General features: G+C 44.7%; 1 protein-coding gene across 1 annotated transcript; it reads right to left on the bottom strand.

The window, feature by feature from the left end:
* Window positions 1-13,623: 13,623 nt before the first annotated feature.
* LOC143271893 (uncharacterized) lies at window positions 13,624-17,633 on the bottom strand. The gene is made up of 2 exons (XM_076564506.1): window positions 15,398-17,633; window positions 13,624-14,830 (listed from the first exon to the last, which is right to left on the bottom strand). Exons 1-2 carry the CDS (start codon window positions 16,119-16,121, stop codon window positions 14,802-14,804), a joined length of 753 nt encoding a protein of 250 aa, XP_076420621.1. The 5' UTR covers window positions 16,122-17,633; the 3' UTR covers window positions 13,624-14,801.
* Between the last annotated feature and the right edge of the window lie 506 nt (window positions 17,634-18,139).

Below are 18,139 nucleotides of genomic sequence, written 5' to 3'. Positions count from 1 at the left end.
GAGTCAGCAGATAAAGTATCTTTGCACCAAGCCTAAGGACCTGAATTTTTTGTTTGTTTGTTTGGTTTTTGGTTTTTCAAGACAGGATTTCACTGTGTAGCACTAGCTGTCCTGGAACTTACTTTGTAGACCAGGTTGGCCTTGAACCCAGAGAGATCTGCCTGTCTTTGCTTCCTGAGTGCTGGGATTAAAGGCATGTGCCATCACTGCTTGGCCTGAATTCAATCTTTTGAGACCCACATGATGGAAGGAGAGAATGGATTCTTACAAATTAACCTTTGACCTCCATATATATATGCCATGGCACACATGTACACATACACACAAAATAAGATAATTTTAATTAAATAAATAAAAATGAGTTTATCTCTACATGTAAAGACAATCTAATGAAAGTAAATTAAGAGATAACAACGAAATAGGACCCCCACCACCACCACCACATGTGGGAGAAAGTGGACTAGAAAAAGGCTATTTAAAGAGCATAGAAGACTTGAGTATCAGGATCTGAGTTCCCTTTGTTAGATCCCAGATAAAAAGGCAAGATATGGCAATATGTGTCTGTAATTATAATGCTAGGGAGGCTGAGATAGGACGGTCCCCAGAGTTCCTTGGCTAGTGGGTTTAACTGATCAACTTTAGGTTCAGCATGAGACGCTGTTTTGTAACCATTTCCTCCTAGATTGAAACATTACCGTTATGAAGGGAAGCTCCTTAAGCAGGAAGGTAAACAACTCAAAACAGCTTTAGGAAGTTCCTGAAACTGACCAGATTCACTAGGCTACTCCCTCCAGAGTAAACAGCAAAAGCTGAGAATCCTTCTCAGACAAAAGGAAGCTGAACTGCAAAGAATGTTTGTAGAATATTATTTTAAGATGTGTTACATTTGTTTATGCTGTGGAATATTTGTTTAATGATGCAAAGATGGATTGTATTCGTTTATGTTGCATTTGTTTAACTCTGTGAACTTGTGATACTTTGTATGTCTAAACACCTGATGGTCTAATAAAGAGCTAAACAGCCAATAATGAGGCAGGAGAAAGGATAGGTGGAGCCGGCAGGCAAAGAGAATAAACAGCAAGATCTAGAAGCAAGAGGGAGTAAGGAGCAAGGGGCCAGCCACCCAGCCAGACATGGAATAAGAAGGAAAGAAAAGATATGCAGAAATATAGAAAGGCAAAAGCCCAGAGGCAAAAGGTAAACAAGATAATTTAAGTTAAGAAAAGCTGGCAAGAAACAAGGCAAGCTAAGGCTGGGCATTCATAAGAAAAAGCCTCTATGTATTTCTCTGGGAGCTGGGTGGCAGGCCACCCAAAAGAATAAAGAGTAATAAAACAACAAACAACAAGGAATCGCAGAGAAAGTGTACAGAAACTCTTGAGAGCAGGTGCCTGGAAGATGTTTAGACCAATTGGGGCACCTGGGAAGGACACTCTAACCTGTTGAACTGTCTGTAGGTTGCACAATATGGTCCAGGTTCCCGGCTTTCATGAGCTGTCACTCATGCTGGGATGAGCTTTGATGATGCGTCTTTGAGTCATTTCTGCTCCTTTAAGTAACCCCTCACCAATATTGCTGTAAGTAAATCCCCACTCCCACTCTCACCCCTACCCCCACCCCTCAAAAAAACCTCATGGTTTGCCAATTTGGACTTTGGTGTTGTCCATACTTGGGTCTGTCAAGGGCTCCCTATCTGGAGTGAGGAGATGCATGTGTTGCATCTCCTAAGGAAATGTTTTGTCACACAACAGACTCTGCCTCAAAAACTAAGGTGGAGAAGCCAGGCAGCAGTGGCACATGCCTTTAATCCCAGCACTTGGGAGACAGAGCCAGGCGGATCTCTGTGAGTTTGAGGCCAGCGTGGTCTGCAGAGCTAGATCCAGGACAGGCACCAAAACTACACAGAGAAACTCTGTCTTGAAAAAACAAAAACAAACAAGCAAAAAACCCTAAGATGGAGAGCAGTATTTAACACTCACAGGCACACACACCAGGGAGCAAAAAAAAAGAAGAGATAGAGGAATCCAGAAACAAGATGAATGTCCCAACCTTAATTCTCTGTCCAACCCACCAGTACCCAAATTACATCTTTGGTGTTCCCTAAAGGGGTCTTTTTTAGCCTTCCTATGTTCTGAAAGGGAAACTGCAAGGAAAAAGCATTACATTCAAATATGCATGGTACATAAAGATTATATTTATAAATAAAAGATGGAACTATAACTCAAGGTTAAAGCAAAATGGCCACCAACTCATACCTACCCATATCAGGAAGATTTACAACCACATCATAGGCATCATTATCCACTGGAGAAGCCACCTCATCATTGGTAGCACTGAGAGTTAAGAGAAGGGTACTTGCTGGGCAGTGGTGGTGCAAACCTTTAATCCCAGCACTTGGGTGGTAGAGGCAGTTGAATTCAAGGCCAGCCTGGGCTACAGAGTGAGTTTCAGGGCAGTTACACAGTGAAATCCTGTCTCAAAAAAAAAAAACAAGAAGAAGAGGAAGAAGAAGAAGAAGAAGAAGAAGAAGAAGAAGAAGAAGAAGAAGAAGAAGAAGAAGAAGAAGAAAAAGAAGAAGAAGAAGAAGAACACTAGAATAAAGTATTAATGAATTCCTTCCATGGTATTGGTTGAGTTTCTCCAGAGAAAAGGAACACCTACCCCTTCTCTCCCTCATATATAATCTATTATAAGAAATCAACTTAGGCAATCATGGAGGCCGAGAAGTACTATGACATGCCATCTGCAGGCAACAGCTCAAAAGAAACCAGTGACATAATTCAATGTGAGCTCAAAGGTAAACAGAAGGTCAATGATCTCAGTCAAAAGCAGGAAAAGACCAGTATTCAGTCCCAATAATCAGACAGAGAGTGAGTCTTCTCCCCTCCACCTTTAGCTTTATTCAAATCTTCAGCAGGCTGGATAATGACCAATCACATGAAGAAGAGCAATCCTCTTTACTCGGTCTATTGATTTACACTCTAATCTCACCTACAAACACAGGGATGCCCAAAAGAGAATGTCCCACCAAATACCTAGGTCCCCTATGATCTATTCCGTTCATAAAGGTAAGTATTAAAAGATGACAACTCTACCATTTCTTTCTCCTGAATGGTCAGGGGTGAAAAAGGTCACAAGGAGATGGTGACACAGGGAAACTGGCCCACAGTCTTCACTCTTTGAGAAAAGTGAGGCCTGTACTGGGAGCTCATCAAGTTAATTCCAAAAGTGTCCTCAGTAAAAATGAGCTGTACATCCCTATACTGCCTGAGTAGGTTCCCTTAATTCTGACAGAAGACTTTTAATGAAAGGTACAAAATGATAGCAGAGTCCTATGTTCTGAAGGGAAATGGCAGGGGGAAAGCACTATGCCATCACCCATGTCTGACAGCTCATAACCACCTGTAATTCCAGCTTTGGGGGATCCAGTGCCTTCCATGTGCGTGTGAACACCACACACACACACACACACACACACACACACACACACACTTCAAAATTTAAAATAAAACAACTTTGACCCAAACTTAGGAAAAGCATATGAGAAAGTGAATTAATTCTCTATAAGTGTTTCACCATTTAAAGTAATTTAAAAGGAATAAAACAAAAATTCAAAGATGAGTTAAAAAGCTGAAAATGGATAAAAGAAGGATTATGGAGTGAAGGAACTAGAGAACTGACAGAATATCATTAAAGAACTAATAATAAACTTCAAATGCAAGAACCCCCTGAGATAACCAGAGCAAAAGCAGATTTAGAAAAAAGAAGAAACTCAGAACTGGAAAACGGAAAAATTCTATGCAGCGTAGCAGTGTCTTTAGGTGGAAAACCCAGAGGAATATAGCAATGTGTTCAAAGAAAGTCCTTTTAAATAAAGAAACTTTCCCTGATTGAAACATAAATTTAATCTTCATATTGAAAGGGAGTGTGCAGTTCAAGGTCATTTGATTGCAAACACTCAACCCTGAGATCAGTCCTTAGTGGGCCTTCATTCTGAGTAACATGAAGTGGTAGAAGACACTGGAAAACATCTAAAAAAATATTAAAGACAAGGAAACACAATCCCATAAAGAGTGTGCAAAGTATCAGTGCACACCAGGCTTATGACCGAGTGGAACAGGCAGATGTCTTCACATTCAGAAGAAGCCTGAAGATGACTCCACCCTTGCATCCCTCCTTCACTGCAGTCAAACCAAACCAAACACAAACCAGCAGACACATTCTGCCTGTTGGTCAAGAAGCCCAGTGGAAAGAATGTGTAAAAGCTCTTGGGTGAACAATTAAATTAATTTTAAGTCTATTTAATAACTATAAAATATATGTTGGTGATATAGAAATACCACTAAATATAAGAAAGAGGTAGAAGAAAGGACAAGGAAGAGGCTAAGGTCTTTCCTGTGGTGGGGTTGTTACTGATGGAATATATCAAAAGATTTCAAGACTAAAATTATGATCTCAATATCTTACTTTTTAAATAATGTTTAACTCTTAATTGCAGATTGTTCTATTACAAAATGATATACCTGTTCTGAGTGCATTTATTTGAAGTTTAGCAAACCTTTCCAATTCATGTCAGCTTCATTTCTCTTCTTTCTACTTCCATACTTACTTATAAAAATACTGTGTATAATATATTAATAATGGTTAAAAATGTTTTGGGTGATTTTTTTATAAACTCTTTATTTTTCTGCATTTTTTATAACCTCTACTTTATTTGAAATCATCATAATGAGCAAGTGTTATAGTTAGAAGATCAATAAAGTAATTTTTGTTTAAAAATGAACAGGAAAGATAAAAACAGAGAGACATTTAAGTTATTCAACAAACTGATTTTGAGCCTAATAAGCACAGCGTTGTAATTTAATTATATCTCAGACTTAAGATTTTTCTCTGCATTTGGATAGATCTCATCTCCAAATTCCTGACAAGCGCCTCCATTTGAAAATCCTTTGATTCTGTAAACAGAATTTAGCATGCAGAATAAATCCCAGCATTTAAATTACTCACTTGGCTGCTAAATCAACAACGTAGATGGGATCCAGGTTTGGAGCCAGAGAAGATAATGAAGGTTTAAGACTGAGAATTATTACATTATTTTAAAAAAAAGAGAATTGTTTTATCTTTCATAAAGCCATCTTTTGTTCTCTTTCTTCTGCTCAGTCCCACACCCATTGCATTTGAGTTGGTCTCTACTTCTTTTGGAGGAGATAGGCAGACTAGCATTTAACAAATGCTTTCCCTATACATGGATGTATGCTGATGCCTGTAGGTAAAGGACAGTACCTATAGAACACAGGCTACTGAACTACATATGCTTTTAAAATTACATGCTCATACAGGCGATTGCATAGCAATTCTCCCCACAGCTCCTCACAACCTTTAGCACAATATAGAGATTTCCTAAAGGCACAAAAACAGGCACATTTCATGGGCATTTTGTTTTAAGAATCATAGAGAATAAATACCTTTATACATACTCACTTAGCATAATAATCAGTTTTCTTGATATTCAGATATGAGAAACAAAATAATGCCCCCTCAGTAATGTCCATGTCATAATCTCAAAATTTTGTAGATGTATTACATTAGTAAGAGTGATTTGAGTTTCAGGTGGAATTAAAGTTGTTGATGACATGATCTTGTAATACAAAGATCACTGTAGATTTTCTGGGTGGGGTTAATGTTATCATAAGGGTCATGTAAGTAGAGAAGGAAGGCTAAAAATCAGTGTCACAGTGATGCAATGAAAGAGACTCAGGGCTTTGCTTCCAGCTTTGAAGAAGGAAATGGGCACCACCTAAGGTGCTTATTTCTAGAAGATAAAAAAGGGCACATGAAATGTCTAACCTAAAGATACCAGCAGAATTTTATCCCTATTGAGAGTGTGGTGGTTTGAATGAGCCAGGGCACCATAGGCTCAAATGTTTGAATGCTTGGTACCCGGTTGACATAATCTGGGAAGGATTAGGAATTGTGGCCTGGTTGGAGGAGGTGTGCCACTGGGGGTGGACTTTCAGGTTTCAAAAGCCTGTGACATTTCAGTTGGTTCTCTCTATGTGTCTTATAGTTGTCTCAACATATAAGCTTTGTGGTGGTTTGAATAGGTTTGGCCCCCATAGATTCATGTGTTTGAATGCTTGGTCCCTAGGGAGTGGCACTATTAGAAGGTGTGGCCTGTTAGAGGAAGTGTGCCACTGTGGAGGCAGGCTTTGAAGTCTCCTATGCTCAAGCCATGACTAGTGTGACAGCTCACTTCCTGCTGCCTGCAGATCAAGATGTAGAACTCTCAGCTCCTTCTCCAGCACCATGTCTTCCTGCATACTGCCATGTTTCTCACCATAATGACAACAGACTAAATCCCAATTAAATGCTTTCCTTTGTAAAAATTGCTGTGGTCATGGTGTCTCTTCAGAGCAATAGAAACCCTAAGACAAGCTTTTGTCTACTGCTCTAGCACCATACCTGCCTGCTGCCATGCTTCCCACCATGATGGTCATGAATTAAGCCCCTGACACTGTAAGCAAGTTCCCAATAAACTCTTTCTTCAGTGTCTTTCTTCATAGTGTCTCTTCACAGCATACTAAAAGTAACAGAATATATATTAAAAGGGGGCTTATTCAAGGGGTTCACAGGGCATGGTCTGAGTAGTCCAACAATGGCTATCTCCTGATGGAAAGGCTAAAGATTCAGTAGTTGTTCAATCCAAAAAACTGGATGTCTCAGCAGTCCCAATCTGATGCTGGAGTCCCAGAGAAGTCCCAGAGAGCTGCCAGTCTTCAATGTGCACTGGAATCCCTAAGAAGTAGTTCAAATGCCAGCAAAGGAATGCCTCAGCAACAGGATGGGTGAACTTGCCAGTGAGAGTGAAGACAACCTGGCAAAAAGCAAAAACTTCCTTCTTCCATGTCTTTTGTATGGGTTGTCCACCAAAAGATGGAGCCCAAATTTAAGGTGGATCTTCTCACCTCAAATGAGCCAATCAAGAAAACCTTTCCCATCTATACCCAGCTGCTTGGGTTTTAGTTGATTCTAGATGGAGTCAAGTTGACAATCAAGATAAGTCATCCCTCCCCCTGATCTAATTCTTCATGGAAATGCACTCAACGACACACCAAGAGGTGTGTCTTTACTAATTTCCCTGGCATTTCTCATTCCAATCAAGCTGACAATCAGGATTAGCTGTCACAGCAAGGAAACGCTACAAGAAAGAAAAAAAAAAAGAATTCTCCAGGCGGATACATGGCTGCTTAATATCAGAAAAGTTGAATGGCAAGTAACAAGCGCTAGGACAGGGGATGAATAAGTGCCACGCATGGGCATACCAACTAGCTGTAAAAGAGTCTAGGTAGCAAAGAAAAGGTACCTAGTAAGGAGACTATCTGCTAGAAAATTATGACTGAAGTAAAAAAACATTTAGCCTAATTCGATGCTGTTAATCCACAGACGCCTCTTACCCAGAAATGGAGTTCATGTAAGTAAGACATGTAAGTTCATATAAGTAAGACAGAGACCACCAAAAACTGAGACCTGGTACTGTGAGCAGGACCTGGACTCATCAATATATGCTTACTGCTGTCAAATGTAATTCCCCTGAGCTTTATTCTGTAGAGTTTCCTGGGTGAGAAGAAACTTAAGCAGATCAAAGTTGGAGGCAGCATTACATTACAGATACATTTCTTAGCCTTCATTGCTGGTGGATTTAGGTTGTTCTTCATTTGTTGTTTTTGATACAGAGTCTCAATTATGTAGCCCAAGATGGCTTCACATTTGTAATCCTCCTGCTTCAGCTTCTAAAGTGCTGAGATTACAAGCCATTCACTACATGCCCAGTTCCACTGCTGTTTTAGTTTTGTTGTTTTGAACACCTGCACAAGAAGACTGGACAAGATGCTCCAGACTTTAAAGCAACAATGTTTTCCTTCAGCACATGTTCTTGTCTGAAACCTTTGTGGAAAGGTTTTGTCTTGAAGGTGTGGTTTGAAGAAAACCTTAAGTGGCTGTTACATGATACCTCCTGCCCACATCATACCACCGGAGAGAATGCTTCCATCTACCACATTGAAGAGACTTACATAGAAAGAATTCTGAGCACTCAGCATGGCAAGAACCACAGAGAGACCGTTCACACTGCAGGAAACCAAAATCAGAGGTGGAACTCACCAGCCAGAAAGTAAAAGAGACCAAAAAGCACAGACATGTGCTGTGGGATGTTCTCTATGCTGTGAATGTATTGCTCTGATTGGTTAATAAATAACGTGCTGATTGGCCAGTAGCCAGGCAGAAAGTATAGGCAGGACAAAGAGGGAGGAGAAGTCTGGGAGGAAGAAGGCTGAGACAGAGAGACGCTGCCAGCCACCACGTTGAGAAGCAGATGTTAAGATACTGGTAAGCCAGGAGCCATGTAGCAACTTATAGATTAATAGAAATGGGTTAATTTAAGATATAAGAACAGTTAGCATGAAGCCTGCCATGGCCATACAGTTAATAAGTAATATAAATCTCTGTGTGTTTACTTGGTTGGATCTGAGTGGCTGCTGAACTGGTGGGTAAGAGAGATTTGTCCTGACTGTGGGCCAGGCAGGACCAGGAAAACTCTAGCAACAGACAAGTGTTAAAAATTGGGTACAGAATCTGAAATGAGAGATGTCCAGTGCCCACCACCTCCCTGCCACACCGATGCCTGGAGAAGCAAGCAATGAACCTATGGGGAGAGCACTGTAGAAGTTAACTCTAACACATACCGTTAGAGAAAAACAGCTTAGCTCAGGGACACAGCTCTGGAGAAGAAATGCAGGAATCCTGAAGTTGAAAATTATGAAATGCTCATCTCTCACCCCCTGCCTTTGCCCCATGGAGCAAAGGACCCCAGGAAGAGCTGAGCAGAGTGTGGAAAATGGTACATCATACTGATCCCAAGCAGAACCAACTGTGATCGTAGCCACAGAAGTCTGTTAAAGAAATTCCCACCACAATCCCTGACCCACTCTTAGGCATATGGATCACAGGAAGTTTGTGATGGAAATTGGTACGTTCCCCTGTGTATCAAATTTGTAGAGGACACAAGTGAAGTGTGCAAGTATCTACTTTTTCAGTTAACACTGGGAATGCTGACAAATCATCATAGTTATTACAGCACCAGCTCTTCTCCTGAATATACATCCAAATGAAGACAACCTACCAGAAAGGCTGACATGAGATAAAATGTGCAAAATAAAGTGAGAAAGGAGGGAAATTACAAGCAAGAAGACACATAACACTTCAACAGATGCACGAGACATATCTAAGAAACACACACACACAAAATGAGACAGCATTCCACTATGACATCCCCATAAGCTCTAAGTGTTTCATCACAAGAAAACCAAGATAAATAAAGGACTGGACGGGCAGAAAATTGTTTCAGAATCCTATGTTTCCACAGCCAAGCACTGGGCTGAGCTCTGGGAATCCAGTCAAAGAAAGGGAGGAGGGATTATATGAGCTGGAGGGGGGGTCAAGATCATGATGGGGAAAGCTACAGAGACAACTGAACCAAGTTCATGGGAACACACAGACTCTAGACCAACAGCTAGGGAGCCTGCATGGAGACTGACCTAGGCCCTCTGCATGTGGGTGACAGTTGTGTAACTTGGTCTGCTTGTGGGATCTCTAACAGTCTGACCAGGATCTGTCCCTGGCACATGAGCTGGCTTTTTGGGACCTCTTCCTTATGGTGGGATGCCTTGCTCAGCCTTGATGCAGTGGGGGGCAGGGGAGGGGGGGTGTTTAGTCCTTGATATGCCATGCTTGTTGACTCCCATGGGAGGCCTTACCCTTTTTGAGGAGTGGATGGGGTGGGAGAGAAGAACAGGAGGAGAGGAGGGAGGAGAAACTGTGACTGGTATGTAAAATAAATTTAAAAAATTGAATAATAAAAAAGTATCAAAAAGAAGACTCAAATAAATCACTAAATTCAGGACCTAGACAAGAAAGTAACCAAAGTGGGTGAAAGAGATAGTAAATCAGAGGAAAAAAAATAAAGCATATAGGGGAAGAGTCAGTAGTGAAATTGACATGCTAGAGAAAAACGAACCATGTTTTGGCTGCCGGACTAGAGAGATGGCTCAGTAGTTGAATACACTTGAGTTTGAAAGAGCTAAGATAAAATCAAATGCCTTAAATAATCTTTTCAATAAAATGATAAAAGTCTACAGAACGCAGAATTTCCCACTTACAGAAAGAAATAGATGCAGAAGCACAGAAAGTGTTTAGAACCCTAAAGAGAGCTGACCAGGGAAGAACCTCTCCAAAATGTATCATTGTCAAGCTATCAAAAAAGGGGGCCAAGGAAGGAGGTGGCTCCACATGAACTTAAGAGCACTTGTGATTTCCCAGGGGCTAGGAGTTCAGTTCTCAGCACCTACACGATGCTAGCAAACTCTCAATTCCAGTTCCAGAAGCTCTGCCTCTTCTAGTCTCCATGGGCACTTACGTACATGGTATACAGATGCACAGACATGCATCCATACACATAACATAAAAATAAAATCTTAAAAAATAGATCAAAAATGTAAAGAACTGAAGAGACGGCTCAGTGGTTAAGAGCACTGGCTGCTTTTGCAAATGACTCAGATCCAACTCCTAGGGGGTGGTTTACAGTCATCTGTAACTCTAGTTCTAGGGGGTCTGGTACCCACTTCTGGCCTCTGAGGGCACCAGGCACACACATAGTGCACATACATACAAACACACAGATAAAACCTCCACACCAATGCACATAAAAATAAAGTTAAATGAATTTTTAAAAAGAAAAAAATCATGCATATAAAATAAAAATTAAAGACTCACACATATGAAGCACAGAAACAGTAATACAAGCTGTAAGAAAAAAATGCTAACTAGTACTAGTTACTATACTGTCTTAGTTGTTCTGTTAGTCTAGAGAATCTTGACTAATGCATATACAGAGGCAGAAACATCAGAATAACATTAGCTCTGGCATCAGCAACCCAAAAGCCCAGAAATTTTGGAATCATAGATTGCAAATCCTGCAAGCAAGTAACAATCAACCAAAATCACTCTACCTAGCAGTTATCTGTTAAAATGAATGGAGAAATAAGAATGTCTGGAGACAAACACAAGTGTGAGGAATCATCTTGATTGTCAACTTGATTCTATCTGGAATCAACAAAAACCAAAGCAGCTGGTCTCACCAGTGTCCTTGATTGGATCAGTGGAAGTGAGATGACTCACTCTAAATCTAAGCCACACCTGGTGGCAGCCCACCTGAAAGGACATGGAAGGAGGAAGCTTTTGCTTTTTGCCTGCTTGCCCTCACTCTTGCTAATAAATTCATCTATCTTGTTGCTGAGGCATGTCTTTTCTGGTATTAGAACCTGCTTCTTGGGATTTCTGATGTTGTAGAACTGAAGACCAGCTGAGACATTCAGCCTCATGGACCAAACAGTGACCAGAGTCATCCAGAGACAGCTACTGTGGAACTAGCTGGACAGTAACATATATAGTGTGTATGTGTTTGTATGTATTTATGTATTATATATACATATATATTATATATACATATTGGCTCTCAGTTCTGTTCCTTTAGAGAACTCTGACTAATACAGTAAGACATTCATGACATCTAAGCCAAAATGGCAGAAAAGTCTTAAAGGCATACTATACACATGGGAAGAGTAAAACAGTTTCATCCATGAGAACACAGGAAAGAATGCATTAGATAAACAACGGAGAATGGAAAGGAAAGGAAAGGAAAGGAGAGGAGGGGAGGGGAGGGGAGGGGAGGGGAGAGGGAAGAGGAGAGGAGAGGAGGCAAACCAGAATGGATATGTTACTACCAGAAGTTGTCATCCACCAGGCACACATATGTAAAAAATAAGTGAAGCCAGGCGGCGCACGCCTTTAATCCCAGTACTTGGGAGGCAGAGCCAGGCGGATCTCTGTGAGTTTGAGGCCAGCCTGGTCTCCAAAGCAAGTTCCAGGAAAGGCTCAAAGCTGCACAGAGAAACCCTGTCTCGAAAAACCAAGAAAAAAAAAGTGAAAACAAACAAACAAACAAAAAATCAAAAAACAACTTAGTGCCACTTTTAAGCATTTATTTCCAAGCTTCAAATAAATCCTAATAAGACTTAAGTGATTAAATAACTATTCAAATCATTCAGCTAGTTAGTAGTAAAGCTGGCGCTCAAATAAAATTCTGTTGGATTCAAATGTTTACTTCCTTATTTTTGACACTATTCTGCCTTACTACTGTAATCACCTGATATAAAGTAACAACACTACAAAAATGTCTTTGACCTATTAAACACTCAGTGTGTTACAGACTAAAAACATTAAGACAGAATGGCAAGGGAAAGGTGGAAATGGAACATCTGGTTTCTTCAAAGTTCCTGCAAGACTGCCATGTTTGCCTAACACATGTGAAGGAATGTGGGGCCATCCAAGTAGTCACTGTGGGAAGATGTGCTCACCTGAGTGACATCACTGTTGCTACAGCACATCTTCAGATCTGCTCCACGTCTGATCATTCTGGGTACACATGTAACTGCTTTATTTCAGCAAAACAAATCAAAAATAATCTATTTCATCTATGTATGTGTGTGTGTGTGTGTGTGTGTGTGTGTGGTTGCTCACAGCTTACTAGATTAGATTCAGGTCAACTCTGGACATTTCACTATATCAAATCTAAGCTTAGAAGACTTATTTGTGAACATTGCTATAATGCTACCATTCCCTAAAATTGTGATTCAGGTTCTGAACATAATTCTTAAAGAGAATGTTAAAATTTGTTTGGCACTGTGGAAGTAAACTAGGGTAATCAATGACCTAACTAAGCACTGACAGTCTTTCAGAGTAAATCTTTTTAATATTCCACTATGAATACACTTCAAAGTGAATACTCCTTTGCACTCAGTCTGCTCACTTGAGAATACAAGAAAAGCTAAGCACAGTGGTCCATGCCTACACTCCTAACATTCTGGAGGCCTGGGTAGGAAGATCAAAAGTTCAAGGCCAGCTTGGGTTACAGAGGAAAGAAAAAGGAAAGGGAAAGGTACTTGGATTTACATTTTGGTTAAATTTAAAAAAACTTAGTCCATGTAAATTACTTTCCAATCCAGTCATTTCAGCAGATCATCTAACCCCCACTAGTCACCTGGCCATAGGTGGGCTTTCAGGGTCTCTCACCCAAAATTTTCTAAAGTGGCTGACATTCCAGTCCTACAAATAATCCAGGCAGATTGCATTTACAGAGAATCTGCAACAGCAGCAGACATGTCTGTTTAAGTTTTAAGTGACAGAATATGCAGCTAAATATGTCAAGAGTAAAAAGAAATATCTTTTTTTCCACATATAACAAAAAGTCTAAGGACAGGCAGACCAGACACTGTCTGCCCACATAGATACCAGACACCCAGATGTTTCATCTCTTTCTTCATCATCTTATAGAGATTGCATTTCCATTTGTTTATTTATTTAATGGTTTTTAGAGACAGGATTTCTCTGTATAACAGTTCTGGCTGTCCTGGAACTCGCTCTGTAGACTAGGCTGGCCTTGAAAGACCCCCGGCTGAGATCTTTCTCCGGGAGAGACCCCAAACCCAGGGAACACACCGAAACCACAGATCAGATGCAAAAGCAAGAGGGTTTATTTAGACCAGGTACCTGGGGCGAAGTCTCTTGGAGGACTTGCGCACCTTCTTAGGGCAAGGGGGACTTTTTATGGGATCCCAGGGGCAGAGGCGCGGTTACAGAAGCGAGAAGCATAGTTACAGGGTCCCTATTGGTTGTTTCAAAGAAGGCCAGGGTGAACTTGGGGTCGCATGTGTGTGGCTGATTTGGCCTTGTCCAGGCCAGCTGCTTATTCTTCAAGGCCAGGGGCCCGCCATAAAATATCAACTGTCTTACTCCCAAGGCTGCTGACCACAGTTATCTTTTTCAAGGCTGGCCATAGCTATCTCTGTCAAGGCCGGGTAGCTGGCTATGGCTGTGAACTCCTGTTTTTCTGATTCCTGCAGAATGGCGTTTCTTAGGCTAAGTTATGGGGGGGAGCATTTCATTGGCCCAAAGCCCCATGTCCTCATAATGGAGCGGGGGTCTTTCATTCCCCCATTTTCTTTTGTACCAAATGAAATCTTTCATTTTAGGATGGAGAATAAGGGGTTAACTCTATCTCTGACTGTCTGAGCCTCTGATATTGCTGGGTTAGGATCAAAGCCTGGGCAACAGAAACCTTATCCTTGATGAATTGCACCAATCTGTTGAGGATGTATGACCCAAACAATAAAATGAGCAGGAGGACGATTAGGGGGCCCATAATGGTGGAGACAAGGGTCGTAAACCATGGTGACCTTTGGAACTATCTTTTAAATCTTTTCTGTTGAGCATGGCTACTTGGAGCTGTCTGAATTGGCCGGTCTCTATAAGGGCTGCAGTCTTGTATCTACCCCAGCAGCTATTCCGCCCATGGTAATTTTTTTCAGTAACAGGGCCAGCGTCAGGGAAACAGGCTCTCTGGTGATGCCCCTCCCAATGTCAGGAGGACTATTAGGGGGATCAAGGGGACCCCCGGGTGAGTTTTATCTTTAGTGGGTTTGGAGAGCGTTGAACTAGATGTCTCGGTGCCCTCAGCTTCGTCGGGTTCCTTGGCAGCCTTTACATGCGACGTGTGGACCCAAGCCGCTGTCCCGTCAACCTCGGCTCTAGGTTCCTAGATTGATGGCGTCGGACCCAGACAGAGTCCCCAATCTTGAATGGGTGAGGCACCACCGGGCGGTTCAGTTGTTCCCGGCAGGCAGGGGTTTTTACACCGTCTTTTGCATCAGTTGGAGGGCTGGGAAAGATGTCATCCAGGAATTTCTTGGTTACCATGTTAGTGGTCTTTTTTCTTGGTAGGCAAGGCCTCTGTCCATCTATGATGTAAGCTTGTCGCTCGGGGCTCCATTCCGCCCCCATTTTTTTTGTTAGTTCCTGGTCCTCCGGGCTTCCGCCATCCGGAGGGCCTGGGTCAGCGCGATCAGCTCTGCCTTTTGGGCCGATGTTCCAGGTGGCAGTGGTGAGGTCCAAACTATCTCCGATTCGGTGGTGACGGCTGCTCCGGCCCTCCGTTCTCCTTCTTGGAGGAAGCTGCTCCCATCCGTGTACCAGGCAGCAGGGTTGCGGGGTTGAGGGAGACAACTGGTCTGAACATCACTCGGTCTGGGGGCTGCTGGACCAGAGCTTCGCTGCTTTGTCCCGCCTTCCTCGTAGGCGACCAGCAATTGGGGAGGAAGCAGGAACTCATCCTCCGCTGTTTGGGGGCCGCTGCAGGAGCCGCCGGTCCCTCCGGCGCTGTCGGGGGGGTTGTAACATTCGGGGCGGGGTGACTCGGCGTCCATGGGTGACGCCGCCCCCTAGTCACCTTTTTCATATTGGGCCGGAGCTGGTCGTGGCACATCGCTGCGGGTCGCCGGCCAGGGGGCGGTCCCTCGCCGACCCCATCCCTGGCCCCGCCTGCGTGCCCCTGCTACATCCCATGTCCGCCTGCGCCGCCGCTGCCGACTGCGCCGCTCGGCCGCCCTCCGCGCTATCCACCGCCCCTCCGAGCGAGCGGCTGTGGGGCGTTGCCGGGACCGAGGCCGCCTGCGCCGCCGCAGGCTCCCCGCCACCCGGGTCCGGCTGGTCGCCGGCCCCGCCCCTGGCCCCGCCTGTGCCGCCGCGGGCCTCCGCCGCCCGGGTCCGGCCAGCCGCGCCGGGGGCCGCCGCGCTCCATGGCGGCTGGTCGCCGGCCCCGCCCCTGGCCCCGCCTGCGCCGCCGCGGGTCCCCGCGACCAGATTCCCCTGGTTTGCACCAGCTCTAAGTCGGCTGTTAGGCGCCACGCGGAAAACCACGGCCCGGCGGGGCGGACTCCTCCGCCCGCACGGGAGACATGGACAGCCGGGGAGAGCGGGGAGTGAGGGGAGCCCCCCCCAGCGCCGCCCCGGACCCCCGCGACCGCACCGCGGCCGCGCGGACGGGAGGAGGCGCGGGGAGCTCCGGCACCCGCCGCCGCCACCGCCATCACCGCTGACGGCCTGCGGGGACTGGGCAGGGGGCGTCCCGGCGCCCTAGCTTCCCGGCGGCCCCGCCTGCGCGTCGGCGCCATAACCTGCTGCCACCTGCGCACCCGCCTGCGCGTTCTCTTCTCCCGCACCCGCTTGCAAGCCTGCCCGCGCGCCCGCCTGCGCCGGAGCAGCGGCCTGCGGGGAGAGGAAAAGACTTGCTGGTGTGGGGTTAGGGAGGAACAGGGAGTGGGAGGGATCCGCCGATCTGGCTTCCTCGGCCCCGGGATTCGGCGAGCGCTGCTGCCGCCGGGGGGGCAGAGGGGAAGAGAAACGGCTTAACCCATGGGGGAGGTTCTGTTGTCAGGAGTCTCTACATGGCAATGTATGGGACCTGGTCCGGGTGGCCATGGGGACTGGAAGCAAAAACTTTTTTTTTTCCACCTGTGAAATAAGACTGAGGTTAAAGGTTCCCTGATGAGGCCATCTTATATCTATTTTTTTTTTTTCTTGATTACGACTCCTTCGTTGTTGGCTCGTGTCTTTACGTCTGACCAGTGTTTAAGCATGAGGCTCAAGGGGGTGGTGACAGTCTGTCCTATGGCTGTTTCTAGGAGGAGAACGGTTAAACAGAAAACAAAAAACGACAGACCAATATAAATAAGACTAACACTCGCTGCGCGGCTTCGGTTCCAAACCGAAAGCAAAACCAGAAAAACCGTGCCCCCAGAGGGGTCTTTAAACCGTGCCCCCGGAGGGGTCTTCAGACCGTGCCACAGAGGGCACTTCAGATGAACCGTGGAACGTCTTCCAGGTTCCCAGATTCCCCTAGGACGTCTCCCAGGGTTCAGTGGCGAAGTCCAGACCCGTCGGTCCCCCCTTTCAGATCCACTGACACAGACAGATTATCAGACGCAGGCGCGGAGACAAACAAACAACATTTAACACTCAGACAAACAGACAACCCTCAGACTGGACAGGGATGACATAAATCAAGGCCGGCCGGCTTACCTCCTGATGGTGGGTCGGTGGTCCCAGGGAGGGGTCTCAATCCCCGTACGGGCCACCAAATGAAAGACCCCCGGCTGAGATCTTTCTCCGGGAGAGACCCCAAACCCAGGGAACACACCGAAACCACAGATCAGATGCAAAAGCAAGAGGGTTTATTTAGACCAGGTACCTGGGGCGAAGTCTCTTGGAGGACTTGCGCACCTTCTTAGGGCAAGGGGGACTTTTTATGGGATCCCAGGGGCAGAGGCGCGGTTACAGAAGCGAGAAGCATAGTTACAGGGTCCCTATTGGTTGTTTCAAAGAAGGCCAGGGTGAACTTGGGGTCGCATGTGTGTGGCTGATTTGGCCTTGTCCAGGCCAGCTGCTTATTCTTCAAGGCCAGGGGCCCGCCATAAAATATCAACTGTCTTACTCCCAAGGCTGCTGACCACAGTTATCTTTTTCAAGGCTGGCCATAGCTATCTCTGTCAAGGCCGGGTAGCTGGCTATGGCTGTGAACTCCTGTTTTTCTGATTCCTGCAGAATGGCGTTTCTTAGGCTAAGTTATGGGGGGGAGCATTTCATTGGCCCAAAGCCCCATGTCCTCATAATGGAGCGGGGGTCTTTCAGCCTAGAACTCACAGAGATCCACCTGCCTCTGCCTTTCAAGTGCCGGGATTAAAGGTGTGCTCCACCACCACCACCACCACCACCACCACCACCACCACCACCACCACCACCCCCCAACTGGATTTCCTTTTACACAAGTCCTTCTTGATTGCAAGATAGCTGCTCCACCTCCGCACATCACATACCAATCCAGGCAGGAAGATGGCAGTGGGGCAAACAGGATACAGTAACCATTATGTTTGTTCATTCATCTTTCATCAGGAAGGCAAAAGTGTTTCTAGACGACCCCTAGCAAATATGTATTTGATGTGTCAGACTATGCTAAACAACCATTACAAGCTGCAAAGAAAACTGGGAAATTAAATCTTCCATTTTCCAGTCACTGAATGAGAGTTAAGACGAAGAAGGAGGAAGTTGAGAATTCATGTTGAGTTAGCCAAATTATAATGTCTGTCTCAACGGGCTGACGTTTTACTAGGCAGTGTGTTTTCACACTTCATAT

Source organism: Peromyscus maniculatus, chromosome 2, assembly GCF_049852395.1.
Source record: "Peromyscus maniculatus bairdii isolate BWxNUB_F1_BW_parent chromosome 2, HU_Pman_BW_mat_3.1, whole genome shotgun sequence".
Lineage (NCBI taxonomy): Eukaryota > Metazoa > Chordata > Mammalia > Rodentia > Cricetidae > Peromyscus > Peromyscus maniculatus.
The sequence above is the reverse complement of the archived record's forward strand: the minus strand, read 5'-3'. Positions and strand labels throughout refer to the sequence as shown.